This window comes from Phyllosticta citribraziliensis, assembly GCF_038025025.1.
Source record: "Phyllosticta citribraziliensis strain CPC 17464 chromosome Unknown J3D65scaffold_4, whole genome shotgun sequence".
Taxonomy (NCBI): Eukaryota; Fungi; Ascomycota; class Dothideomycetes; order Botryosphaeriales; family Phyllostictaceae; genus Phyllosticta; species Phyllosticta citribraziliensis.
The window spans coordinates 152,192-178,706 of NW_027117341.1; the positions used below are offsets into that span (position 1 = coordinate 152,192).

The 26,515-nt window shown below is 56.2% G+C and overlaps 11 protein-coding genes across 11 annotated transcripts; 8 read left to right on the plus strand and 3 right to left on the minus strand.

Annotated features, from left to right (window-relative positions):
- The first annotated feature begins 977 nt into the window (after positions 1–977).
- Positions 978–2,220, plus strand: J3D65DRAFT_618198 (fungal cellulose binding domain-containing protein). Its single transcript, XM_066799627.1, has 3 exons — positions 978–1,201; positions 1,255–1,611; positions 1,696–2,220. The coding sequence occupies exons 1-3, from the start codon at positions 1,144–1,146 to the stop codon at positions 1,977–1,979; spliced, it is 699 nt and encodes a 232-aa protein (XP_066656583.1). The 5' UTR covers positions 978–1,143; the 3' UTR covers positions 1,980–2,220.
- A 1,209-nt stretch (positions 2,221–3,429) lies between these two features.
- Positions 3,430–5,445, plus strand: J3D65DRAFT_666049 (uncharacterized protein; the record flags this gene model as incomplete). Its single annotated transcript, XM_066802887.1, has 3 exons — positions 3,430–3,971; positions 4,955–5,117; positions 5,176–5,445. 3 exons carry the CDS (start codon positions 3,430–3,432, stop codon positions 5,443–5,445), a joined length of 975 nt encoding a protein of 324 aa, XP_066656584.1.
- Positions 5,446–5,776: 331 nt separating this feature from the next.
- J3D65DRAFT_275692 (uncharacterized protein) lies at positions 5,777–7,231 on the plus strand. The gene has a single exon (XM_066795008.1). The coding sequence runs from the start codon at positions 6,082–6,084 to the stop codon at positions 6,928–6,930; it is 849 nt and encodes a 282-aa protein (XP_066656585.1). The 5' UTR covers positions 5,777–6,081; the 3' UTR covers positions 6,931–7,231.
- J3D65DRAFT_275686 (uncharacterized protein) lies at positions 6,868–7,597 on the plus strand. Its single transcript, XM_066795007.1, has one exon. It carries the CDS (start codon positions 6,962–6,964, stop codon positions 7,439–7,441), a length of 480 nt encoding a protein of 159 aa, XP_066656586.1. The 5' UTR covers positions 6,868–6,961; the 3' UTR covers positions 7,442–7,597.
- Positions 7,598–8,238: 641 nt separating this feature from the next.
- J3D65DRAFT_618203 (uncharacterized protein) lies at positions 8,239–9,580 on the plus strand. The gene is made up of 4 exons (XM_066799628.1): positions 8,239–8,468; positions 8,543–8,610; positions 8,735–9,111; positions 9,170–9,580. Exons 1-4 carry the CDS (start codon positions 8,291–8,293, stop codon positions 9,549–9,551), a joined length of 1,005 nt encoding a protein of 334 aa, XP_066656587.1. The 5' UTR covers positions 8,239–8,290; the 3' UTR covers positions 9,552–9,580.
- Positions 9,581–9,736: 156 nt separating this feature from the next.
- Positions 9,737–11,245, plus strand: J3D65DRAFT_275792 (uncharacterized protein). Its single transcript, XM_066795010.1, has one exon. The coding sequence runs from the start codon at positions 9,822–9,824 to the stop codon at positions 11,013–11,015; it is 1,194 nt and encodes a 397-aa protein (XP_066656588.1). The 5' UTR covers positions 9,737–9,821; the 3' UTR covers positions 11,016–11,245.
- A 1,309-nt stretch (positions 11,246–12,554) lies between these two features.
- Positions 12,555–13,891, plus strand: J3D65DRAFT_601413 (uncharacterized protein; the record flags this gene model as incomplete). The annotated part of the gene is made up of 2 exons (XM_066798036.1): positions 12,555–12,600; positions 12,648–13,891. 2 exons carry the CDS (start codon positions 12,555–12,557, stop codon positions 13,889–13,891), a joined length of 1,290 nt encoding a protein of 429 aa, XP_066656589.1.
- A 277-nt stretch (positions 13,892–14,168) lies between these two features.
- J3D65DRAFT_601414 (uncharacterized protein) lies at positions 14,169–15,200 on the minus strand (the record flags this gene model as incomplete). The annotated part of the gene is made up of 1 exon (XM_066798037.1): positions 14,169–15,200. The coding sequence occupies one exon, from the start codon at positions 15,198–15,200 to the stop codon at positions 14,169–14,171; it is 1,032 nt and encodes a 343-aa protein (XP_066656590.1).
- Positions 15,201–15,862: 662 nt separating this feature from the next.
- Positions 15,863–17,194, minus strand: J3D65DRAFT_275734 (uncharacterized protein). The gene has a single exon (XM_066795009.1). It carries the CDS (start codon positions 17,017–17,019, stop codon positions 16,180–16,182), a length of 840 nt encoding a protein of 279 aa, XP_066656591.1. The 5' UTR covers positions 17,020–17,194; the 3' UTR covers positions 15,863–16,179.
- A 1,843-nt stretch (positions 17,195–19,037) lies between these two features.
- J3D65DRAFT_618215 (elongation factor 3) lies at positions 19,038–22,948 on the minus strand. Its single transcript, XM_066799629.1, has 3 exons — positions 22,503–22,948; positions 19,498–22,449; positions 19,038–19,280 (listed from the first exon to the last, which is right to left on the minus strand). The coding sequence occupies exons 1-3, from the start codon at positions 22,691–22,693 to the stop codon at positions 19,232–19,234; spliced, it is 3,192 nt and encodes a 1,063-aa protein (XP_066656592.1). The 5' UTR covers positions 22,694–22,948; the 3' UTR covers positions 19,038–19,231.
- A 2,385-nt stretch (positions 22,949–25,333) lies between these two features.
- On the plus strand, positions 25,334–26,421 carry J3D65DRAFT_601418 (uncharacterized protein; the record flags this gene model as incomplete). Its single annotated transcript, XM_066798038.1, has 2 exons — positions 25,334–25,645; positions 25,705–26,421. The coding sequence occupies 2 exons, from the start codon at positions 25,334–25,336 to the stop codon at positions 26,419–26,421; spliced, it is 1,029 nt and encodes a 342-aa protein (XP_066656593.1).
- Positions 26,422–26,515: the final 94 nt, after the last annotated feature.

Genomic DNA, 26,515 nt, shown 5'->3' on the forward strand with positions numbered 1-26,515 from the left:
TCGGTGTATGCTTTTCCTTGACTCTTTTGTCTCTCCCCTTTGTTCTGATTTTTTGACTTTTCTGCTTTCAAGACTTGTTGGCATTTGATGCTAGAATAGCCGCACGCGCGATTCCGAATTTCTCAAGGGCAAGCGACATTGGCTTAGAAGGTAACACTGCGGATTGGCTGAGCTGTGTTGTGGTCGGATCTTTTGACGTCGTGGTTGAGCATTCGGGTCTCTAAGCGAGCAGGGGTAACTCCTCGTATGATCTGCGCTTCACATTGATCTCTTACAACCCCTTCCACTCCAAACAGACCCACATGGTTGCTTCAGTCTTTGTGTGGACTTTTCTTTTCTCCTTGTTTCTTCTGCAATTGTTTGTGTTTTTGGGAGTAAAACGCATGGCTTTAGAAACAACGCTCTCTCGCTCCGCTAGTCTGCAGCATCACAGAAATTCAAGAGCTTGGAATCATGGCGACAACAAAACAACTGCCAAGGCCTTTCCAACGCCTTCGCACCCTTTTCATCTCTCTTCCTCAGATGCAACGCCTTTGAAACATTTCCACGCTTCGCTACGAACAGACTTCGCCATACGCCCTCCTAACCGCCAGCGCGGACCTCTCCGTCCCAATCCCACCAATCACGGGCGCCCTGCATATTCTATCATGTTTCAAACATACTCGACAATGTCTACATCTCCGCTCAAGCTTTGCGCCAAGAGCCGCTAAAATGCTTGTTTCTGCGCTTAACACGTGTGCAAGGTACCCGAGCTCCACTCCCTACGCCTGCTGGAGCTGGCTCGGTTGACGCGATTGGGCCCTCCTCGACGTCACTGCGCTTCGCTCCGAGTTCTGCGTCTTCGCTTGGTCCGGCGGCAAGCGAGCATCGTTGCCGTCTATCCGTCCCGTGCCCTCTACAGGGCTGGCGGCGGCAGAAGCGCGATTCCAGGACGCCGACAATCATGCAGTGGGCTCAAGCGCCGAAGCTGGATGGGGATCTGGAGGTGGTATAAATGGAGAGCGATTCCCACACCCAGTTTGAGCTCGCCAGTGCTGGTCACGAGTCTCTCATTCGCTTTGCTTCTACCCTTTTCTCCGCTCGCCGTCTTCCAATCCGATCTTTGGCAGTTTCGTCTTTGAGCCGCTCTCTTGCACACTCACCATGAAGTTTGCTACTACGCTCGCCCTGCTGGGCGCCGCCGGATTGAGCAGTGCTCACTGTACTTATTCCTGTTCACTCAAACCACATCAACACGCCCCTAACACGACGCAGACACATTCCCCTCGCTCGTCGCCAACGGCAACACGACCGAAGAATGGCAATACGTGCGCATGACGGCGAACCACTACAGCCACGGGCCCGTCACGGACGTGACGTCGCAGGACATCCGCTGCTGGACGGACAGCAGCGTCGACCACACGGCCGAAACGTACAGCGTGGCCGCCGGCTCCAAGGTCGGCTTCACCGTCGACCCGGACATCAGCCACCCCGGCCCGCTGCAGTTCTACATGGCCAAGGTGCCCGAGGGCAAGACGGCCGTCGGCTGGGATGGCAGCGGGCAGGTGTGGTTTAAGATTTTCGGCCAGGGTCCGACGATTAACTCGACGGGGCTTTCGTGGCCGAGCTCTGGTGAGTCGCTACGCCCTTTTTCTCTTCCTCTCTTCCCTTCTTCTCGAAGTAAACAACCGCATCCCAAACTGACGCCTCGCCCAGGCAAAAAACAAGTCGACGTGACCCTCCCCGCCTCGCTGCCCAACGGCCAATACCTGCTGCGCGCCGAGCACATTGCGCTGCACGGCGCGGGCAGCGAGGGCGGTGCGCAGTTCTACATTGCCTGCGCCCAGCTGCAGGTGACGGGCGGCGGCAACGGCGAGCCCTCGCCCAAGGTCGCCCTCCCCGGCGCCTACAAGGCTACGGACCCGGGCATTTTGATCAACATTTACTACCCCGTGCCTACCAACTACACCCTCCCTGGGCCGGCTGTGTGGAGTGGTTGATTTGGTGGTGCGTGAGAGGGATGGGGATGTCTTGGGGGAGTGGAAATGGAAGAGGAAGACGGCTGTGAGTTGGTCGGAGAGGAGGAAGAGTGTGAGTGCAAGTTTCTTGTAGATTTATACAACGCAGTTCTTCCGATGTACCTTTCAGCTTCCTTCGCTTTGGCCCGAAGTTTGAGCATCATCATTAATCTCCTGGATTTAAGCTGTTCTATCGTGGGCATTGGGATTAATGATTTCTTCCCCATCATTGTCGTCCCCGACGGATTTTGCTGTTCACTGGTCCGTTGTGGATTCTTTTCATTCGACTCGGGATCTCGCGATTGATGTACACCTGCCTTGTTCCTTGCGACGATGGGCTTTTTCCTTGCAATGTGGGGGTGCTTGAGCATTGTTTGCCGACAAAGCAAGAGGTGTTCCATTAAAAAAAGAGACATAAACGTAAGCAAGTCTGGTCGTCCAAAAAGCTCTGCCTCGTATGGAAGACGTTGGAGGACCAAGCAAGACAGGGCGCAGGCGGTGTACTTGTCGTGGTCGAAGTCTAGCGCGCAGTGTTGGCCGTCGATCTTGTGAGAGTCTTTGTTTCGCCGGCCTGTGTTTCGATCAGTGAGGAGCAGGAGCTGAAGGGAGTGGAAGCTTCACTGCGGTCTACGTGGTGTGAGTTGGGGGCAATCAGCAAACAGTTCCATGCATCGAGAACAGGCGGTTTTGGCGTTTGCTGAGCAGGGAGCATCATGGAGAGATTTTTCAGTCGCAGTCCTTGAGATCAGTCTCCAGCTCGTGGGCAGCCTGCTCAAGCACCCAATCCTCTTGCGTGCTGGAACTTCTTGAGGTTGCTGCAGAGCAGTGGACTACGTCGTCGACACGCTCTGTGTTTCTTTCTGTTCCCACCGATCAGACCGCGCCTGCTCCGCCATCTCTCGCTCCTGCGCAACGCAACTGTTCATCCACCTCAACGCCTCTCCTCTGCTTCTCTTCGGCCTCCAACATCTACGCCGACTCTTTTAACGTAACATCATTTACGCCAACGCTGTCGCTGTCAAAGCCAGCCCTCACGAAGCCAGCCTCCAGCCAAAGCCAATCCTCAAGCCAGTGACGTCAAAGCCAATGCCAGAGCCAGAATAGCCAAATCCAGAAAACCGGCTTTTGGACCTATTTTCCGGGCGAATTCATCCATTATACTGCGGTGATCATCTCCTTTACCACAGGGTCCGTCCTTGGCGACTGATGCATGTGCCCACAGATTTGTCGGGCCTCCCTAGAAGCGGCTGCACCCCGCGCTCTCTCCAGCAGTATCGTCACCCCCAGCCGGAATCACCAAGCCTCCTGAACTCCGCCCATACATAGCTACGCGCTCTCGCCGACCTCAACGTCATCTTTCGACAGAGGCTTCGCCCTCCGGTCTTCTTCCTCGAAACAACGCGCATTGGTTATTGAACCTTCCAAGGCCATAATGCCTCCCGGAATGATATTGCCTCCCGGAATAATGACCGCGCAAGATCGGTTCAACATCAACAAGGCCAAGATGACAATCACTGCGCTTGATCCAGACCTGGTTGGACTCCTTGTTGAGTGTCATGCTCTGCAAGACGAAAACATTACCAACTACACTTGGCTTGAAGATTTCGTTCGGACCTACGTTCAATTGCACTCCCGCAAGGAACTTGATGTTTTAAGATACGAACCGAGTAGCCATACCTTGGAGATCATAATCCTCGCGCTTCCAGTCGAGACTTACCTGATGTTGATCGACGCCAACTTGCTGACCAATAAGTTCCGTCCGGAGATGCATCAAAACGTCGCCGACGTAATGACAGCCCGCGTGGACAAGACCGACCGGAAGAATATCCCCAAACGCCTCAAGGAGAACTGCCATCACGCCTTTCTGGAGGAATTCATCACGGCCCAGCCGACGGACTGGAGACTTGTCCGCGAGCGTTTCGCCGCCGTTTGGAACCCTCCTCCCCCTGAGTCCTGGAACCCTCCGCACACTGAGTCCTCAAAAGCTTCCACCCCAAAATCAATTTAGCTTCACGCACACCCGCTCGGCCGCCGTCAGCTCCTCCGTCATCTTGCTCGGTGGCGACTCGCTAGTTGAAAAACGTCCAGATTCACCAAAAACATACAATACCCTTCGTCTCTCTGTCTTCAACACTTTCTGCATCCCCAGTCTGGAGGCCCCCACATCGCTCGCTACGACACAACATCGGCTTGGCTCGCTACACTTCTTTTTGGTTATTCCTCTTTCGAGTGCACGATTCTCAATGCTTTGTCTTTTCAACGGTCCAGGCTTTTCATCTTTCCTTTCAATCCATCCTCACAGCCACTCTCTGCTGAGTCAAATTCCCAGAGCATGAGCAGAACTCTTCGGCGTTCTACACATCGAAGGCGGTAGAATGGACGGCAAGGCGGACGCAAAAACGCCCCAACTCACCACAAGCTTAGCTGATTAATCAAAAGCCTTCCAGTACTAGTATGCGTTCAATCAATGCACAATCAATGTCCATATGCAGTAATCTTCGGCCGAAAAGCTGCTCGTACTCTTCGCAATCCGCTTTCGCAATGTTTTTGCTGCTTTTCTGGTGTTTTGACAAACTCTTCAATGTTGTCGCTTTCCATCCATTGCCGTTTGTCGGAGTAGCGCGGTAGACCATTCATCGGCTATATATACGCCCCCGGCCTGCGTCCTTTGAAATTGCTGGGGAATCAGTGTCGTGTATAGGGGATCTCTATACTTTGTGAAACTTTTGCAAGACGCGGTGCGAGGCTTCCAGTCCGCTGCTTTGGCTTCCTCAAGTCACTCTACCCAGTTTATATATTTGCACCTTCTTCGACCTGAATATCAGGCTCTGGCAACATCAGCCACATATACAATCGCCTCTCCGTACCTTGAGGTCCGATTATCTAGGACCTTTTGTGAGTGTTCCTGAAGGGCGGGTTTCGGAATCGCTTGTGATGAGATGACTGACGCAATTCAGGGGCTGCGTCAAGTACTCCTTGTACATTCTCGACGCCGACCTCAGGGGTTTTCTTGCAGAGTCGGGTGCATTGAATCTGGAAGTCGCAACTAATGTGTGGTTCGAGGGATACATTCACAACTTCAAAGCCACTCGGCATGGGAGACTATCGATCTCGACGAGTGTAACTCCGATGCCCAGCACCAGTTCCCGGAGCGCTCCATGGACCACGAGAGTTCGAGGGCCCTCGTGCACCTCCTGGACCCGGAAATGGTGGCCTTCGATGCTCTGCTTTCCACGTCGATGCCACTTCGCCCAAGATGTCGCCTCCTCCGTTCAACCTCGATGCCCTTGCGGCGTGGTTCGAAGACAACAAGGACATCCTTCTCGCGCTCAAGGAGCGCACGACCCAAGCCGAGTCCCCAGAGGAAAACTTCTCTCTACACGGCAGCGGTTGGAACACCGACAAGATGCATTTTGAGGAAACTGGACGCCGGACATGTGTGACTTGACGCCGTGCCGTGCTTTGGGCCTTCATTTATCTTCTCAAGCAGTCAAGTGTCAACTTGCCGCGCTTGGAGCATTCGTCTGTTCGTCCAAGCGGTCAACTGTAAACGTGACGCGCTGGGAGCACTCATCCACTCCAGCCGTCAACCATTGACGTCGTGCTCTAGAAGCACCCATCCGCCTACACCAGCAGTCAACTGTCAACGTGCCGCGCTGGGAGCATTCGTCCGCCTGCTCTGTTAACATCAGAAGATGGGAACATTCATGCGCCTGCTTACATCTGATGTCGACATCCAGTTCGCTTAAGTACCGCCTGCGCCTGTACCATGCCTAATTCGGATGTGTGCCTTCTTCACAACCACCGCCCACTACCGCCGTGCACCGCCGTGCGCTGCTGGAACTACCGCATATAAAAGCGTCTATTCTGCTGCTGCTCCTCCATCTCTCTTCCTCGCCACTCTTCTCTCTCCACATTCCACCGTTCCAATCCCTTGGCCTTCCAACTTCCCTTTGCTCTTTGCCCCATCGCCCTCTATCAGATCATCACCGCCATCTGCATATCTCAGGTCGACTTCCAAGGTCAGATCATCCGAAGCGTTCCAGTAAGTTTCGCACCTACCTCACGAAGACCATGCCAGATCATGTCGTCGGAAAAGCTTGGATGCTTCAACATTGTGACAAAATCACCAACCGAAGCAGCAGAATTTCGATACTCTTCACCAACCCAATTACCGGTCAACATGTCCATGCAGCCTCCCCCCTTCAACGTCGACGCCCTTGTCGCCTGGTTTGAAGAAAACAAGGACGCCCTTCTCGCGCTCAAGGAGCGCACGACTAAAGCGGAGTCACTCGAGGAAGACCTTTGCCTGCACGTCTGGGACGAAACCGCCGCTCAAACTCACGTTTGCGATACCACCATCTCCGACTTGGGCTCAGAGACCCCCCGCTCGGTTTCCCGTTCGGCTTCCCCCGCGTGCACCTGGAACCCAGACGTTGGCGTCGATGACGTTGCCTCCGAGGCCTCCACTGAGCCAGTGGTTAAGGTTGACCGCATTCGCTTTGGAATTTCTCAGCTCGACCCGGACATGCTCGGCTACCTGGCTGAGTGCGGTGCAATCGCTATGGAAATTGCCCACCAGCGCTGGTTCTCTTTCTACGTTGACGCCACTGCGTCCAAGCCTCTGAACATGGCCTGGCCCTCCAGCTCCAAGGTCGACACAGAGTGCGCTCTCTTGTGCATCTCGGCCCAGGCCTACGTTACGCTGGCCGAGCTCCAGGTCCTTCATCCAGATTATATGCCCGAAAACAACAAGCTTCTGGCCGCAGTCATGCATGCGCGCCTGGAAGGGAGCAATTACGGAATTCCGTCCTGCTTGAGCGGCCTTTCGGACCCTGAGTTCGACAAGAACACTTTCTTCGACTTTCACGAGCACGACTTCTCTTCGCTTCGTCAACGTGAAGTCGTTCGCGCCCAGGCTGGCTACTGGTAAACGTGCTCAACATCTGTGCCGTCGACGAAACATGGCTTTCTTCTGGCCTCTTTCTTCAAAGGTAAGCACCAAAAGCAAAGCTTCAGCCCACCAGTCTTCTTTTCTGACCTTCCTTCAGCAGACAGTGCAGTCATCGTCGTCCGGCACTTCTTCGACGACCGGGCCACCAATCTTCGACAGTGCTCTTCTGCCCGATGCTGCTGTCCATCCGACAGCACTGACTTTTCCTTGGTTCCTTCTTGCATTCGGTTTCGACAGGTCACGAATCTCAACTTTTGCTTCTGCGCGACACACTAATGCTCCTTCATCACCACGGTTCGGCTTTTGCTTTGTTCCTCCTTCAGGTTTCTCTCAACAATCGGCTTGCGGCTTGGTGTTTCGGCTTGCATACACCTCCAACCGGGAGAATTGGGTTGAACGGCAGGCGGGCAAACGGGCGAAAAAAAAAGAACAGGTAGAAAAACAGGGCGGCGGTGAAAAAGACTTCAAAAACATTGGGGAGTGTACGTAGCAAAAGCATCGAAAATGGATATCCTATTTCCGCCACCAGTCGTGCCTTGATTCTTGCACTTGCGTCTTTGGTAAGGCTCGAGGATGTGACATGCGTCTTCCTGCAGGACAAATGGCTCCCGTTGCGGGCGCTGGGCTGAGAAGACGACCTGCAAGATCCGCATCGCCGCGCTTGACATGCCGCAAAGCTAACAGACTCAGACCAGCGACAGCCACCATCACCACCTTGATTGCAGATCGCTCGAGCATCGAATGCTCAACAAAAGCGACAAGCCGAATGCGCAAAGCGACAGCGCCGGTCGCGCTCAAAAGAGATGGCGGATACACGGCCCGGCGCCACTTCGACGACAACAGCACTTCCACTCTTCCACTTCAAGACGCCCCAACCGAAGCGACCGCCCCGTCAGTCGCCAGCACCAGATAGCCAGACGAAGAAATCCGCCCACCCGTCAAACACATCGCATTCGGCGTCGAAAAGATCCCAGACCATTGGCCACGTCGAGACGCCGCCTCGACCAATGAGAGCGCCGAAGCGGCCGCAGACAGTGACAAGCTGCACGCGCAGCCGCCGACGCCCGCCGCATGTACCGGCCGCCCCGAAGGTCGGCTTCCGACTCGCGGCCGCTGCGCTCGTCACATACGGTCGTTGGCGACTTTGCAGCGGCGCGGCGGCGCGGATAGGCGGCGCCGCAGCATCACGCTGACGGACGGACGGCATCCTGGGCGCGCATCGGCTGCTGCTGCTGCGGTGCTACATACTTGAAGGCGCGCCCGAGTGCGTGCGTGCGATGTGGCTGTTGAACCTTTTGCTGCCTTTGGCTCTTGAGGCCTTGACGCAGGCCCGACAGACATGTCCCGCGTCGACGCGATACGCATCGTGCCGTGGGTGTTTACGTCGCTCGCGGTCGTCGCCGTCTGCCTGCGCGTGTATACGCGCGCGTGGGTGGTGCGGTATTTCTGGTGGGACGACGTGACGGTCGTCGTGGCCATGGTGCTGGCGCTTGGGATGCCGATTTTGTGGACGATCGGTAGGTTTTCTGTACTCGTCTTGTGGTGGATTGTGGAGAGGTGGTTGGAGGCTGATAGCTGACGTGACGCGCAGAGATTCCGTATGGGCTTGGGAGACACTTGCTTGATATACCGCAGGAGGACTGGCCTGTGCATTGGAAGGTGGGTGGGTTTCTTCGAGCCGCGGTGCAAGGCGTGTCCGTGTTGACTGCCGGGAGACGGTTGTCGAAATTTTGCGTTGAGTTGCTGCTCGAATGCTCCAAATGCTGACTTGTGAGACTTGCAGCTCCTGTGGATCGTCCTCTTCCCCTACTACTCGTCCCTCGGATTCATCAAAATCTCCGTACTCCTCCAATGTCTTCGAATCTTCAGCATACAGCGCTTCCGGGTCGCGTGCTACATCCTCCTTTTGACGGTGGCCATCTGGACGGCATGGACCATTGCAAGCGCAATCATAACTTGCAATCCGGTGGCGTACACCTGGGACAAGACCATCTCGGGCGGGACGTGCAAGAATCAGTCGCCGATTCTGTACACGAATGCCGCGGTCAATATTTTCACTGATTTTGCGACCATCATCCTCCCCATGCCGGTTCTCAACAAGCTCAGTCTGGACCGGCGGCAGAAATGGCTGCTGATGGGGATATTTGCCGTTGGCATCTTGTGAGTCTTGACAGATGTGTCCCGGAAGAGCGAGCCTCAAAAGCTGATTCGTGGGCAGTGCCAGCATCACGTCGATTCTTCGGCTTCAATCGCTCGTCAACGCAGACGACTTTGACGTTACATATGCGATTGTTTCGACGTGCCTCTGGAGCGTTGTGGAAATTGATGTTGGCATAATTTGCGCGTGCTTGCCCGCCATTCGGCCCCTCATCAATCGGATGTGTGGTGAGTTGAGCATGCACAGGAGCTGGCCGTCAGGTTCAACGCCAGTGCCAGCCTCCCGACGCGGGAGCAGCTACATTGCGGCCAAACTGTCTCACGGCTCGTCGCGGATTGCAAGGACAGATACGGCAGGATTCGAGACATTGGAAGGTGGAGAGACTGAGCTTGAGAGGTTGCCATTGTCGCACGCGAGAAGCTTAGAAAGATTGAGCATGTAGAATGTGTAATGAAAGAGACATCTGAAAGATTTGGTTACTGAGAGGTTGAGGTGAACTGACAAGGAAGTCGTCGAGCGCTGGACGGGACGGCGTTCAACGTCCCGCATGTGGCGGTGCGCCACCGCAGCCACCACTCCACCGCCACCCATTGATCTGTGACGCCATCTGCTGCACCAACAAGGCCAGGCATCGTCGTCGACATACATCCACCTTCTCCCTGCATCTCGTCCTCTCGCAAACCCTGTTGCCTACCTCTCGACCGTCCGCACAATGTCGACCAGCTCGCCTTCTCCTCTTCTCAACCTCCCCGCAGAGATTCGCGAGGAAATCTTCACCCACGTCCTTAGCCCCGCCGCTGCCCGCATCGAACTCCCCGATGACTACGTCAAGTATCGCTTTCACTTGGACCTGTTTCGAGTGAGCCGACAGATCTACCGCGAAGCCCGCCATGTCTTCTATCGCCTCAATACCTTTGTGCGCATCGAGACGCCCTGGCCCGAAGCCAAACAACACATTACGGAGGAGGGGCGGGTTCCTTTGGTAGTTTGTGGCGAAGAGGCAGAGGTCTTTGGGAATGCGCACCTCTGGGCCGATATCGAACCTTATCAGTACAGTTATCCGCTCGACAAGTCGTGCAACATGGTCCTCTTGTTGGATGACCTGCCGGCCTTTTGCAAGATATGGTACTACTCGGACCTGACCCATCCAGGCCTGAATATGCATTTGCGGCTTACGTTGAGACTACGCAATCCACACACCACCGACGACAAGGATTCCATATTGCCCAAATCGCTACAACAAAAGCTGTTGGAACCCTTTGCCTGCATCAAGAGCCTGAACGAGACGCAAATAGTTGGTCAACACGACGAATCCGTTTTTCAAGCCCTACGCGCAGCCCAGGCCATACCAAACGATTCTCCAGAAGAGTGTTTGGAAAAGGCGACTCGGCTGAAAGATGCTGGCAATGCGGCACTCAAGAAGAATGAGCCCAAGGAGGCGATTCGACTCTATGAAGAAGCCTTTCTAGCTATCCACATTGTCTGCTGCGGGCGGCGACGGTCCATCTGGGGAAACGCGCATTTCGAGACCATCCTTACCTCTGGTCAGTACGAAACACAACACGGGCAGCTGGTACGGCTCATCCTCCGGGTCAAGCTGGTGGCAAACACGATGCAGGCACACATCAAGATGGAGAATTGGGACGAAGTCAGATTCTGGGGCATGCGCAGCATACAGCTTCTGCGCGAAAGCATGGGAATGGATCCTTATGACGAGGATGATGAGCCCATGCTTGGGTTTGCTGCTGCCAATGAGATGGGCAAGATTTACTACCGGACTGGCCTCGCTTGCAAGTACATGGAGGATACTGAGCAGGCGAGGAAGCTGTTCAGAGTTGCAGCCCGCTATCTGCCACACGACCCTCTGGTGGCCAGGGATTTGGCGTCTGTTGCGCTGCGGATTTGAATGGTCTCCGCGAAGGCTGAGCGAGCCCTTGCCTCGGTCGACATATGCACCCAAGCCTTCATGTCCAAGAGTTGATTCATCGTCTTGCCGACTAGCCTGATGCTGCGCTCCTGGAGATATCACCTCGACTTGTTCACAAACTCAAACTATGTGGAGCCGTGACTCTGCGAATGACTGGAACACGCAAAAAGAGTCTTTCGGGGCGCTGTCTGGACATGTTTCGCTCAAAACAACGCAGGGGAGATTGTCTTGGACGCAAAAGATGTCACGGGCGATATGGTTGATAAGTACCATCAGTCCTGCTATTCCGCATTCCTTGGGTATCTTTCCTCGACTCACAGTAGCAAGACCGACGAGGCTTGGTGCAAAAGGCCGTGGCACAGAACAACGTCATCTACCAAGGCGCGCATCCAATCAAATTCAGGGACGACCCGATGATATTCAGTCTTCTTCCTATTTATGGACGCTGTCATTGCGACCGTTTCCAACGCGCCTCGGATGCTCCCGTCAGTTGTGCCAGGGTCCATTTGGATGTTACCAAGGAACTTGGTCAGTGACAATGTCGTCCTTTGTCCAAGTTGACACTGTAAGGACCAAATTAGACCTCGAATCGACTTATTCTCTACATTATAATCTCGACCAACGACTTTGAGACATCCCGCGTGATCCTTTGGTATCGCACGTTTCAATATCAACGTCACACGCCAACATTAAATCTGGACTGCTGCGACCGAACCATTGGTTGTTTGAAACTCTTGGAATTGAACGAGTACTCGAATTCATGACAAGGCCCTTGCTTGGACACAGTCCGCGCCTCCACTGTCAACCCGGCGAAAAGTCTGCCCGTGTCATGGCACTACTGGATCGTTGCATCAGTGCCGGGTGACCTCAATAAACCCAATCTGTGGACGGTTCTGGTGTGCGGTAAGGACCCGAGACATTTTTGAAATTCTTGAATTCGCTAAAGAGAAGATGCCTCACAATACCAGTCACCTTTCAAGTTGAAGTAACAGCGTGCAATGGACCGGTCCAAGTCTAGAGTGTTTAGAGCAAATCTCGGGGCTGACTCGGGTACCCTCAGGAGGCAACCGTTTGCCATCGACTTCTTGTTTCGGCGGCTCCCCGCTCAAAGAGGTTGAACAAAGCCACATGTGTTTCACAGAGTAACAGATTCTGTGCCGCCGTGATGGGCGATTTTCCATCTTTTGGCTTCATTCGCGACGCATCTTGAGCAAGGCTGTCAGCCGCTTGTGCTTCAATTTCCTATCAAGTGCAAAGCCTCCAGAATCAACCTTCGTCTTCGAGAGGCTGCCTAATCGAGCAGGGTTAACGAAAGCAGTCTGCCCTGTTGTGTCACGATCAACCGGCCTACTGCAGTGCAGCTGCCACGATGTTTCTTGGTCGTTACGCAAGCCGTCCCTGGCAACGATGATTTCCTTTTATATTCTTCACCCGTATCCCGGGGCACTCTCAACATCTCTCCATCCAGATTCAGGCACTGGCCCTTCACACGACCTTCTTGCGGCGAAAAGTACTGACATGATCGAATTACTCGTGCTTGCTTTGGTCGCCTATGGAGGAGCAGGTTATTCCCAATCTCCCTTTCAGACTTCCAAGGCTGATTGACAAAAGTCCCGGCAACTGCGATAAATGGACCCCCTGAGTACGCGAATCCAACAGTACAAGGCCTGGATATCAACTCGATTCTCCAATGCAACAATGAATTCATCCTATTCAACAGCTCTTCGAGAGACTGGGCGCTTAGCCACCGTTCCGAGTTTACGGGCACGCCAAACGTCGTCACCAGCATAGAAGACCACTTCCACTATGTGACGTCAATTCCCACGGCGCCCGTCACGACCCTCTGCGATGGAATCACTCGAGCAGGGAAAAGGCGCATCGCAACGCAAATCTCTGTCACGACTATTACAACCACCGTGACTCCTGTCAGCAGCGTGGTCGAGCCTTATACGGGTAGCACGCCGACCTGCTCATTGAATGCAGACGCCTGCACGAGCATCGCCGACTACCAGGCCTCGCTCTTCCCGAGCTCCACGCTCGACGTCGATTGCAGCATCCCCGTCACATACACGCGCTGCGCCGCATGTAAAATCTACGCCCCCTCGGCCACGCTGTACCACTGGCACGCCGAGCCCACCGAGCCCTGCAACGCGGCGTCGTATGTCGGCCCTGACACCTCGCCCACAAGCAGCAGACTCATCACCGCCGAACTGCCACCCGGCCGCACGCTCACATCGCCCAGCCTGTACCTCTCCTTCCCCACCGTCTACGCATACAACTACGCGCTCAACCCGGCCGCCGGCCACTGCGGCAGCGCGCCCTCGCCGACCGTCAGCGCCGCTCTGGCCGGCGGCGTCAGCAGCGGGCCCGGCACCAACGCGAGCGAGTCGATCCCGCTCTTCGCGGCGCCCCCCAGCGCCGACGGCACCATCGTCGCGCTGGACCCCGCCGAGGTGTCTTCGCTGCGCGGCTTCCACGGCACCGCTGGCGTCTTCCCCTTCAACACCGACGACCTAGCGCACGTCACGGCGTACGTCGAGACGACGGGTGCGAACGGCGCCATCACCACGACCAGCACGCCGCTCCCCGTCGTCCCCAGCGCCGCCTACTTCCACACCTGCGTCGGCGTGCCCAATGTGGCAGTTTGTGGTGGAGAGACCATCTTTGACGACTACCAGCCGACGCTCGCGTGGCCGACGCAGCGGCTGCGCGCCCTCGATGCGGGGTGGCTCAAGTGCGTCGTCGGCGAGGGCGACGGCTCCGGGCTGGTTGTCGTGTTGAGTGAGTTGACGGGCCGGCCGGCGTTGCCGACGACGCTGTATGGTGGTGCTGTGGGCACGGGGTCGGGAAAGTGAGGTTGTTCTGTGCAGGCGAGAAGTGAGTGCAATTTGAGAGGTACCTATGTACTGTAGCAATGAAAAGGCAGGCCGCGTTCTCCAAACACTTTCCGCTGCGCCGTCCTTGCAAGAATGAGTCGTGCTGCGCGCTGCATCCAAAGCCAACCAACATCCCTTGACCAATTCTTTCTTTCCCTGTTGCTCGTTCAATCTCTTGAGAAGAAATGCCCGATTCCAATAGCACGCCCCACCCCTCCATCCGTCTATCCAATACAAAGAAAGAAAACCACCACACTCAACGCCCCCCCTCCTCAGACGAACCCTCATCCAACCACTCCTCAATCCCCTTCTCGCCCAACTCATCCAAAACGCCATGCAAAACACAAAACGCCTTCAACGTGGCGGCCGAAACCTTGGCCCCGGGCTTCAGCAGCAGAGCAAAGCGCTCGCACAGCTGCCGCAGCGGCCGCTCAGCCAGGATCTCGTACAGCTGCGCGTGGCGAAGGTTGAACAGCGCGTGCGCGCCGTCCGCGACGGTGATGGCGTCTTGTTCGTCGTGCGTGGTCGGGTACGCGGCGTCGGCGAAGGGGCCCATGAGCGGCAGCGTCGGCGAGAAGGGTGTGTCGCCGGCGGCAGCGGCGGGCGCGAGGAGCCGCGTGTCTGGGGGCAGTGGGGGCAGGACGCGCTCGCCGGCGAGGCAGGCGAGGGCGAGGATGTCGCGCTGCGTGCTGGGGTAGGTGGAGAAGGGGGATGGGCCGGCGTTGGCGTAGCCGGGGGCGTAGACGGCGGTGATGGCGCCGTGGACGGAGAACATGAGGACGGCGTGCTGCGGGCCGGTGTACAAGGGCGTGCCGACGAGGACGTTGGAGGGCGCTTTCGTGGTTTTGTCTCCGATGGCGATAGTGACGTCCTTGGATGCGCCGATGGGCAGGATGGCGACGGCGCCGACGAGCTGCTTCAGCGCGCCGCCGAAGTACTCGAAGCGAGGGTCGTCTCGCACTTCGGGCAGCATATCAGCCGTCATGACAGGCGACGGGGGCGGCTTGACGTAGTCGTCATACATGGCGAGCAGGGCTTCGCGCACGTTGGTGAAGGCGTGCGAGACGGATCTCCTGGAGCATAAAAACTCGTCGCTGGCCATATTGGTGCTCCAGCAGCTCCGGGACACGAGCAGGAAGATTGCGGCCTGTTCAAATTCTGACAACTCTTCCGTTTCGACGAGGCGCGCGTCGCTGTCGAGATGTGCGAGCTTTTTTGCTAGCTCCAAGATTTGGTACGTGTTGACGCCGTAGAAGTCGTCTCCAATGTCAAAACCCTTTGCGTCCATGATTGTCCTTGGGTCGCTGTTGGGGAGGCGGATGGTGAAGAAGGGTCTGCGACTGGATAGGATGTGTACATGTAGCTGGCCGTTTCTTAGGGAGAAAGAGCGATTTTGTGTTGCGGGAAAGAACCATAGCAGAATATTCACACTTCAAAAGCTTGTAGTCAGTACTTTCCCCAAACGAATTGTGCTCCCCTTCTCATCGTCAGGGGCTGAAGTACTTCTCAACATGTGAGCTTTGAATTTCATGGGCCGCATCTCCAAAGGGATTTAGTGGTGCAGTGCATAAGTCACACATCCAGGGGCTTGGCCATGAGTAGAAACCTTCTCCAAATGGCAATGACTTCCGAGGCCGGCCTCTTGGTAAATGAGACAGATAACCTTGGTTCCAAAAGGCCATCTGCACTGTTCTGGGGGAAGATAATTTCGAGCGCCAGGGCTTGGTCAATGATCTTGCCGCTCCATTCACGAAATCACTTCACTAGGTGATAGCCTTTCCAGATTCTCAGAAGAGTCGAAGGGCAGGAGAGAAAATGACCACACACCATTCACCTTTCATAGGGGGAACACAAAAGACGGGAAAGCTGGTTCGCGCGCGAGCAGAGCAAGATACAAGGGCCGCGCACCGACGACATAATCTTCCTCGGCAGGGCACACGACGCCGTTGTCGAGGGTTGCTATTTTTCTGTCGTGCTGGCCCGAGGTGACTGAAACTCTGCACCCGCGTTTGTTTCCTGGACGGACTACCGCCGACGCTTTTGTCAAGTCAATCCAACCAGCACATTCTGCCCTCGGCAGCCATGATGGCGGAAATGGAGGACAACGACGAGGTACGTTTGAGCTGCAGGACTGCTCGACCGACGGCGGGTGGGGTGGCCCAGTAAAGGGACGCTCCCGTCACCAACACGGGCAGCTGGTGTTTGCTCGCTGTCGCTCCCGTCGAGCCTCATCTCTTTCTCTTGCTCTCGACTGACGCACCGCGTAGCTAATCAGGAGCGACGCTCTCGACGCCGACAGCGCCATCGTCCCGCCCGCTCAAGCCGGCAGCCAGGAAAACGGCGACAACGAGAAGGGCAAAGGCAAAGCCAAAGACACCAACAGCGACAGCGACTCTTCCGACGAGAGCTGGACCGAGATCGCTGCGCCAGACCCCGCAGCCAGCTCCGCCGCCACACTGCGCGCCTACTTCAAATCGCAGGAAACCGCCATCGCCGCCGCCATCGCGAAGGGCGACCGCGCGCGCGCCAGCAAGCTCGCCATCAAGGCTCTGCGCGGCCCGCCCGTGCTCCCGCTCTACTACCGCTGCAAGTGGGCGGCGTACCTGGCGCTTTTGCCGGAGACGGCGCTGCACCTGCGCCGCTACTACGTGCAGCAGTGGGCGGCCAGCCTGAAGCGCCTGGAGGAGACAACCGACAACGTGCGCTACGTCCGCGAGGCCGTCGTTCCTGACGACGTGCAGCCCTTGGCCGAGGAGTACAGCTTCCTTGCCACGTGCCGCGAGCTCTTGGACGAGTGTCTGGAGAAAGTTGACAATGCGGAGCGCCGCATCCCGGCGATCCGTCCGCTCAATCGGTGAGTGTTGAGGCGTCAAGGAAAGAGATGACTGGCTAATGAAAACGAAGCAACTCGAACGCTTGATGCCTGAATGGCTTTTTCCGCAAGACTCGCGAGTCGACCTGGCTTGAGGGAACGGTAAAGGAAATCGGCGAAAGAAGGCTGGCAAAAGAGCACCAAAAAGGACGATCGACGAAAAGGAAAGCTGGAAGACGTGCAGGTTGAAGGAATGAAGACTGGAGAGGCTTGGAGACGATTCGCGGCGTTCCATAGAGCTCCACAATCCACGGTTCTTCAACCTTCTCTTCTCAACATCGTGCACCCTCAGAAGTGGGCAAAACTCGTGGCATCGGCCGAAAAGATGCCTCAATCAAAGACAACTGGAAGTAGGAAAAGTCAACGAGAGATGAAGAGGGTTGAAAAGAGTTGGAGAAGCAATGTCGGGCCGGAGCAGATGTAGTCAAAAGACTCTCTGGTCAAAGCGTTAAGCGCAGCCAATCGGCGATATCCGATGTTTTAGCGTCAGATTCCCCAAGAACAACCACTCACGTGTTTCCTCTGCATTCGGCTGAAAGCCAGTAGACAGAAATGCAATACAGATGGGACATAGATATCGCTTCCGAGAATTGAAGGAGGAAAGCCCTTGCTTTTCATACAGCCCGGAGTGCAAATGTCTGCAGCACAACTTGAGAGTCCTATTCGGACTGTCAAGGCAGGACTGACAACGGAAGAAGAGTAGGAAAAGAACTCCAAAAGCAAATCCGCGATTTCAAGGACGAATTACTGCTGCAGCCTGATCACTATGAAAGGTTTATCTAGAGCGCCCACACTCAAACACCGTGAGAACTGTAAAGTGAAGGAAAGCCACAGTAGTCTAACAGTGTTCTTGTTCCAAGAGTATACGCGTCCATAGTTGGAATTTAAACAACCAGAAGAAAGCCAGTGTCTTCCGGCAGCTGCTCAAGAGCGTGGTAAGCCGCTTGACAGCATAACAATCCAATTCACGGCAGAAGTCGTCGCGCGACGTTCAGGACGAAAGACTGCCTGCCAGCTCACTGCCCTCTCATTTCGAGTCTGCCAACAGTCTTTGATATAGTAAAAGCGCCTCTCTCACGCCACAGTGGCATCCTGCCCCACACTCTCCCCATCGCCATCGCCCTGGTCCTGCGCTTCCTCCTTCGCCATGAGCTCCTCCACAACCATCAAACCCTCGCACAAATCGGCAATGCGTTCATCCGCCCCTTTACTATTCTCGGGATCCTCCAATCATCAGCTGAGCCCAGCTTTTCCAAACCCCACCGCAACACAAGCAATGCACCCACCACATCTGCATTCTCCCGCATCGCGTCAATCGCCTCGACGCACTTGTCACAGTGGTACCGCACGTGGCACGCGCAGCCGAGAAACGAGGCGAGGCAGCATTCATACAGCGCGCGGAAGAAGAGTGGGAGGGTGGGGTCGAGCAGCGCGGCCTGGCTGAGCGAGGTGGCGCGCGGCCAGTCTGCGTCCTTGATGGCGCTGGCGATATCTTCGTCTGCGGCGACATGCGCCCGGAATTCGTTGGCTTGGGCTGGGGTTGTCATGGTGGTGGGTGCTGCGGTTGAAAGTGTGTGAGGGTACTGGGTGCTGGGTCATTGGGGGTGGGTTGGCTGTGTTGTGTGGGAGTGTGTGCGGCGGGCAGTTGCGACGTCCACCTGTACATCGCTGCTAGCATTTGCATGTCGTACCTCTTTCTACCAGTCCCGCGATACCATTTCACCCGGGTATTTCACACTCATGAATCCACAAAAAAAAAAAAAAATGGAAAGAAAGAAACAGAAGTATTCCCCAAGCGGCGGCGCAGCCGCCGCGCGCTCCATGCTAACCTTTTCTATAGGATGGCGCGTCGCAAGCGCTACTATTTTTTCGGATGAAGAGTAGCGTGATCTAGCTACATGAGGGTTCTGGTGATGCTGGGGGGGGTGGTCGACAGCGGTCCCTCGTTAGAGGGACCGCTTGGAGACTGCAGTGAGCACTGGGTTGGAGTGGGTTGGAGCTGAGGGTTATCAGTGGCTGAAGGAAAAGGAGGAGTACGGATGTTTGAGGTTGTGTTGTGGTGGAAGAGAGTCGTGGAGAAAGCTGGATCGAAGCAATCTGGAGGTTCTTCCATGAACTCCGCCTGGCAGGTGACTAAGCGCTCATGAGGTGCTGCCGGAGTTTCCCCGTTTGGGCGGGTCACGTGTTGGGATATCAGAAGGAATGAATCACTCGTCTTTCAACATTGATCCATAGACTCGGGGACAGCAGAAATAAAAGGGCATCACTTTTTGATTCCGTCTATCATAGCAGGTCTTGTTTCCTGCTCTATCAGATTATCCTTACGAGCGCCAATGGGAAAAACTCGTCAAAAACCTCGTTAACCGAATGCATTCTTTCCAGAACTCGAAAACCACCAGAAATTCACCTCCCCAGCATCGCCAGGAGCCTCATGTAGCTAGATCACGCTACTCTTCATCCGAAAATACTTCCTCTCCGCGCTTGCGACGCGCCATCCTATAGAAAAGGTTAGCATGGAGTCCTGGGGGCCGAGGGAAGGCTGGAAGAGGTGTGGTGACGGGGAAAAGGCGAGGGGGGCAAGTCGGGGCAGAATCGACATGGAACCCGGCCGATGCGACGACTGGAGTGAAAGAGGAAAGAGGGGAGAGGTAACAGTGGAAGTGAAAGAGTGATGGGTGGTATGAGGGGGCGGGGTATCCAGGGGTTGACATACCTGTCCTTCTTCTTCTTGCGGAGCTCAGCCGAAGAAAGCTTTTGCTTCTTCTTGGTGCCCTCGATCTTGTTGCCCATGGCGTCGAACTTGTCCTCCTCGTCACCCTTCTCGGCGAGACGGGGACCAGAGCCCTGGCCGGCAACCCAGTTGTGACCGGAGGGAGTCATCTTGCCGTCAACGACAGCCCAGACTTCCTCAGTCAGGTCCTTGGTGAACTCGGCAGAGTGGGTAATGATGATGACACCACCCTCGAACGACTTGATGGCCTTGGACAGGGCACCGAGCGAGTCACGGTCGAGGTAGTTGGTGGGCTCGTCAAGGACGATCAAGTGGGGACGCTGCCACGAGCAGGCAGCAAGGACAACCTTGACACGCTGGCCACCAGACAGACCGCGCATGCGCGAGTGAGAGACGAGCTCAGCGTCGAGACCAAAGTTGGCGCAGTGGGCCTCAATCTCCTTGCGGACCAGGGGACGGAACTGACCGCTGGCGAGGGCCTCCTTCTGGTCGACATCGGCGACCATCTTGCCGTGAGAGGCAATCAGCTCGTTACGGGGAATCCAGGCGTTGTCGGCGGTCATCATGGGAGTCCACCTCTCGCCCTTCATGCCAATGTTGTCACCAAGGGCGAACGAACACTCGTACTCGTAGCTGTTCTTGAACTTTCTACGCGAGTGGATGCCAATGACGCGGCGCGAGGTACCCTCGATCTTGAAGATCTTGTCCATGGCCTTCTCATCCTCCTCAGTGATGATCTTGTTGGCGCGGTCCATGGTCTCACGGTCCTCGCCAGTCTGGAAACGCCACTGGATGTACTCGGAGGGGGTCTTGTCGAGGTGGTGGTCAATGTGGGCAAAGGCGTGCTGCTTGATGTAGGCGATACGGATGTTCTCGTGCTGGTAGACCTCACCGAGGGTGGGGATGAGCTCACCAGTCAGGACGTTGACCAGGGTGGACTTGCCGGCACCGTTGGGGCCAATGACGGCAATACGGGAGCCGAGCGAGCACTGGAAGGTAATGTCGCTGATTTGGGGCTTGGAGGTACCGGGGTACTGGAAGGTCATGTTGGAGACACGAACAATGGCCTTGGCCTTGGTCTTGACACCCTCAAGGAAACCGGGCTCGGGGAACTTGAACTCCATCTCGGAGGCGCTGAGCTCGTAGTAGGAGCGGGCAGAGGGAACCTTCTTGACGAACTCGGACAAAGTACCACGGTAACGCTTAAGCTTGAAGCGCTCAATGTGGATGACGTGCTGGATGACATTGTCCAAGAACCTGGTGTCGTGAGAGATGATGATGGAAGTGCAAGGAGAGGTCTTGAGGTAGTTCTCCAACCAGGCAACGTTCTTGACGTCCAAGTGGTTGGTGGGCTCGTCGAGCAGGAGGATATCGGGCTCCTCGAAGACGGCACGAGCAAGAGCCAGCTTCATCTTCCATCCACCGGAAAGCGAGGTGATGGGAGCGTTGAGCTGCTCAGGGTCGAAGCCGAACTCGACAAGCTTCTCCCGGACGTCCTCCTCGGTCTTGGTGATACCGACGGACTCGAGCTTCTTCATGGTCCAGCCAATGACAGTCTGCTCAGTGTCGGCAGAGTCAAGGTCGTGCTCGACGTAGACAGTCTTGACCTCGTTCTGCTTGGGGAAACCCTCGACCTGCTCGTTGTTGATGGCGCGCATGAGGGTGGTCTTTCCGGCACCGTTGGGGCCGAGCAGACCGTAGCGCTGGCCACGCTTCAGGCGGAGATGGGTCTGGTTGAGCAGAATCTTGGCACCGTAGGCAAGGTTGAACGTGCAGTTGCAGAGGTCCTCACCCTCCTCCTCGTCCGAGGCAATCTCGCCAGACTCCTCGAAACCGGGCAGAGTCTTCTTGCGGAGCTGCTCGGCAGCGTCCTTGGCCTTCTCGTCGCCGACGATGGCGGCGAGGTAGGGAGAGGTGCTCTGGAACCAGATGCTGTGCTCCGACTCCTTCTCGTCAACGAGCTGACCAGCAATGGCGGAGATGTACTCGAAGATGGGCTCAAACTTGTCGTTCTTGGCCTTGTCGCCGATGATGGACTTCAGGATGGGCAGGATGGTGGAAACGTGGCTGGCGTTGGAAACCTCGGGGAGCTTTCCGTCGACAATGTTACCAACACGCTCGAGGGTCTCGATGGCCTGCTGGGTCTTGCCACGGGCCTCGGGGTCGGCGAGAGTGTCGTTGTTCTTGACAAGCGCGGGGTAGAGCTTGGGCAAGAAAGAGGCGACAATGTTGGGGTCCTCGACGAGCTTGCACATGTTGTCGATGATGACGGCCGACTTACGCTTGATGGCAGTCTCGCGCTCGACAAGACCACGCTCAAGCAGGGGCACCATGATGGCGAGGGTGGGCTCGTGGACGTCAGTGACGAAAGTGGTGGCACCGAGCAAGTGGACCGTCTCGGGGACGTTCTCAGGCTTGGCGATACACTTGATGAGCTCGGGAATGAAGCGCTCGATATCCTTGTTGGAGATGAGCTCGCAGAGCTTCTCCATGGTGTGGTAGGCGGCCTTCTTGACCTCGGCCTTGGTGTCCCACATGACCTCGGAAACGACGGGGATCAGGTCGGGGACGCGGAAGCCCATCTGAGCAGGCGACTTCTCGCACAGAATCTCAATGGCCTTGAGGTCGGTCATCTTCTCGGGCCACTTCTGGGCGTTGCGGAGCGAGTCGACGATGGGCGGCAGGACGACCTTGAGCGAGTTGGCGGCGACGGCGCCAACGATGGCCTCGGCAGCCGCCTGAGCGGCGTTCTTGACGGGGGTCATCTTGTCGCCAATGGCGGCCAGAGTGACGGGGAGGAGGGCGACGAGGTAGGGCTCGACGGCAGGGGAAACGCTCGAGTGGGACGCAATAGCGCGGATGGCGTCCAGCGCCCGCTCCCTCGCGAGGGCATCCTTCTTGCTGGCAAGCTGCTTCTTCAGCAGCGCGACAGCCCTGCGAGGCGTTTGTTAGCAGGTGAAACGAGCGGGCGAGGTGTCGCGACTTACTGGGTGGGAGCATCGCCCTCCTCGATGTCGCCGTTGATGAAGGTGGCGAGGTCATTGGAAGAGGCGTTGATCTCATCCTGGGCCTTGGAGATGGTGAGCTTGTTGAGGAGCTCCTCCAGGACCTTGACGCTCTTCTGGTTCTCGGCCTTGACCTGGCCGGGCGTGTGGGCGGCGTCGACAGCGGGAGCCATGTTGTTGGTTGGGCGAGTTGCGCTTGGAGGAAAAAAAGCGACGGTCGGGGCGGGTCGAGGTTATAAAGGGAAAACCTTTGTGGGTCCGTGAAAACTCTAAGCGGAAATCTAGAGCTCGGGTATCAAGAGCGGCGACTTGGCCACGGCGGTCCAACGCGGAGGCAGACCAGATCTATTGAAGACCAGAAAATAAAGAAACGCGCGGAGGAGGGGGGAGAGGAGAGGAGAGTGTCGGGAGTGGCGGGTCAGTTAGAGGGCGGAGGGTGGGCAGGCAAGGCTTTTATCGCCCAAGACCAGAAAAATTCACACGGCGCAAAGTCAGCACGCCCAGGCATTGTGCGTGGGAATACAACCACCCGCCTCCGATTGGCTGGGAGCGTTGACCGCCCGGTCAGAACCGCCATCAAAACACGCTGACTCGGTAATGTAACCGCGGGTCTTTGCCACCGCCCCTTGGCCGCCGTCCCTCGTCTTCACCTCGCCCCCCATTCCGGTAGCCTTGACGAATGTGGCTCTCTCTCGCTGCCGCACGGCCCTGGGCTCTTCCCAACATCCATCACGTCCACGACAAACTCTTCATCCATCTCGAGCCGTTCTGTTGTTGACGCGCCCGAGGCCAGCTCTCTCACTCGCCTCCCGGTCGGCACTTCAGCTTAGCCCCAACACAAACACCATGCACCACTACCGCACGCTTACCTTGTCACACACCGACTCAAGCTCTTCAGCCTCGATGCGCCGCCCGCCGAACCCTTCCAGAACTTTGTCCGACGCCTGAGCGGACCTTTTCGACACCTCTCTCGGCTGTCGCCCTGTCGCCCGCCTCGTGCCTGGATTGCTCGCTTGTCAACCTGCTCATTTCTTCTTCTTCTCCTTTTCTTTTCCCCGTCGCCGCATGAAGCGTGCAAGGTTTCGTCGCTGCTTCTGTCGTACCTCGCGTCTGTTCCGTTTCTGCTGTCTGATGTCTCCTGCACCCACGCGCCCGGTTCGGCGTGCCTGGCCTGGCCTAGCTTGGCCCATCGCTGCACATGGAACAATTTTCTCTAGAAGTGGCTATCCACGCAGACTCATCCACTCATCAACAGCGCTTGGACAGCGCCGTCTTCTCCCTCGCTACCCCAGATTTTCTCCGCTCCCGCTCAGATAAGGCGCTGTCCTTGGCGCTGTCTACCTCACTAGCCCCGTCTGACTGTGCACTTGATTTGAACAGTAATTGTTGCCCTTTATTACCCAGACTTCGTCTTGTTTGCTGGGGTTGTCTGTCGTCAGCTCAGCATGACTGCAGCAAGTGTGACTAGTTACGGTTCCTCGAGTCGACGATCATGTTTTCCCCATCCGTGCGCCGTCGACGGTGTCGATGCTTTTTGCGTGTGTTTGGAAGCGCTCGGTGTCTATAACAAGGCGCTTTGTTGTGAGCGGTGTTCGACTTTGGACACCCAAAGGTGACACCGGTGCGGACTTGGCCGCAAAAAGTCACGGGACCTGCAACTCTGGACCAGTACGCGGATAAGTCGTCTGCTTCAACCGCAGTGGTCGAGAAGCATTTTTGCAGTTGATGGGTCCTCATCAAGAGACTGAGACTGGACATTCGTTGACCAGGCTCTTCACGGAAATGACTGCTGTTACAACACCTGTCGTATCAAGCCTCGACCTGCCAAAAAGACAACTGCCGGGACTTCAACAACAATCTTCCATGCCCAGACGGTATGAAAAGAACTTGGATGAGCGGTGGATGACTGCAAAATCTCATTCCTGCGCCGGCAATGCCATGTAAGTTATTTCAAGTCTATTCTCGGCAGCTTACTGGAGTTCGTTTCCCGTCATGATTCCGCGCCGAATTCTATGGCCCTCGGCGCCAGAGTCAGCGGGAAGCCAGCGGAATTTTCTTCTGAAAGAGATGGGGACAAGGAACGTTCATCAGCCTGAGACTTCACGAAGCTGGCCGCAGTACTCGCCGCTGCCATTTGCATCAAACACCCGACTGAAAGATCTTGCCAAATTTACGTGACTACATCGTTTTCAAAGCTTTGCTAAAGCTTTCTGTGTTGACAGCCGCTGGCGCTTCACGACTGGACGCACCCGACGCGGAGTTGAATTTCGCTTCTATTGAATTGGTGATTCCTCCCCCGAATTGGGCATGGTCTGACAGTGAACGGAGATGGAAAGGCACTGTCTTTGTGCTCTATACCAACTTTGCCGTCGAATACCTTTCAATCGTTGCTTACAGTAAAATGGTCCTTCCAAAGTTCGCCGCGGCTGTTCAATCCACACTGAACCTTGACGGCAGGGGGCATACCTACTTGCGGACAAAGTCTGCGAGGAGTTTTCCTTTACACTTTTCTTCCCACGAGATCTGGAAAAGCTCTCTAATGGCAGGTCGAGGCCCGTAGCATCGTCATCAATAGGGGGCTAGAAAGCACTCAGTCACCTACTCGCGGATCGAGGGTCAGTGCGGACTTTCACTTGCAGCCTTCGCATGGCAGCCAAAGAACCAGGTGGTGCAGCTATCGTGCAGACTTGAGAACTCACAGTAAAAGCACGGTCGACGCAGTCACCTGCGATGATGTCGCCGCCGTAACGCAAAGTCCCAAAGGGGGCGCCGAGAGGTCTACGCCGCCCACAAACCGTACAATCAAAATCAACATGGCTGGCCAAACATTTCCGACTCTTCCCTCTCCCTGTCGCTCTTCAAGACAATACCGCAACAACACCAGTCCTTTGGCAATGGCCTCGCCTCGCGATCCGGTCGCTGGACCATCTGGCAAAGAGGTGGAAGCGAACAACGGAGAGATCGGTCGCCCAACGCCTCCCAACTCGATTCAACTGGAGCTGGCGCTTGGTGGTAGCGTTTTGGTCAAGATTGGCGACAGCAACGTCAAGCTCGCCATTCACTATGACGGCCTGAACCGCATCAGGTTCTCCATTGATGAATCCGACCACCTTTACCCCCTGACGGTAAGTCAAGGCCAAAGTTTTCATGGACCTGCGACTAATGCATTCACCTTTCACGACAGATCAAGCGCCCTGAAGGTATCGATGTCCTCCTCTCATCGCGCCACTACGGCCACAAGTTCGACTTCATCAACCTTCCGGCCGAGCTTCGCAACAAGATCTACGCCCTCGTCTTTCCGAACGTGTCCGGGCCTACCACCGAGGTGTTCCGCAACAAGAGGGCTCTGAAGCCATTGCAATTTCTGGCGCGCCTCAACAAGACGGTCACCGGTGGATCCGCTCTCACCTTCCTCAACCACCAGACCGTTGCGGAGACCCTCGCGTTCCTCCTGAACAGCAAGCGCTTCATCATCCCGGGCGACAAGCAAGCTCTGGCTTTCTTCAAGTCTCTCGGCCCCGCCGGCCTCGCCAACTTCAGAGGCCCGCTCGTCTTCAGGCTCCACCACTGGGAAAGGGCTGATCTCGCCGTCCACTGGTCCAACCTTTTCATCAGCTGCCGCAACCTCCGCGAGCTCGTCTTCGAGGGCCACTCCGACGCCTACTACACGTTCGGCTCGAACAACCCGTTCTTCAAGCTCAGCGGTTGCGGCGCCGAGGCCAAGTTCCCCAAGCTGGAGAGGCTCGTCTTCAATCCGCCCATCGACGAGGAGGTCCACGCCGCCTTTCTCCACTTCCTCACCGGCGAAGACGACGGCGATGGCGAATTCGACCACCTTCTCATGATGAAGGCGGTTTATGCCGCCGTCAAAACGGCCAACACGACTCGATTTTCGGCTTGAAATTCTGCCTCTTCTTGATGGGAATGGCACGACGCAACGAAGTCATACGGTTCACGAGCAGGGAGTTGTATAATATAGTCTTGGAGCTTTCATT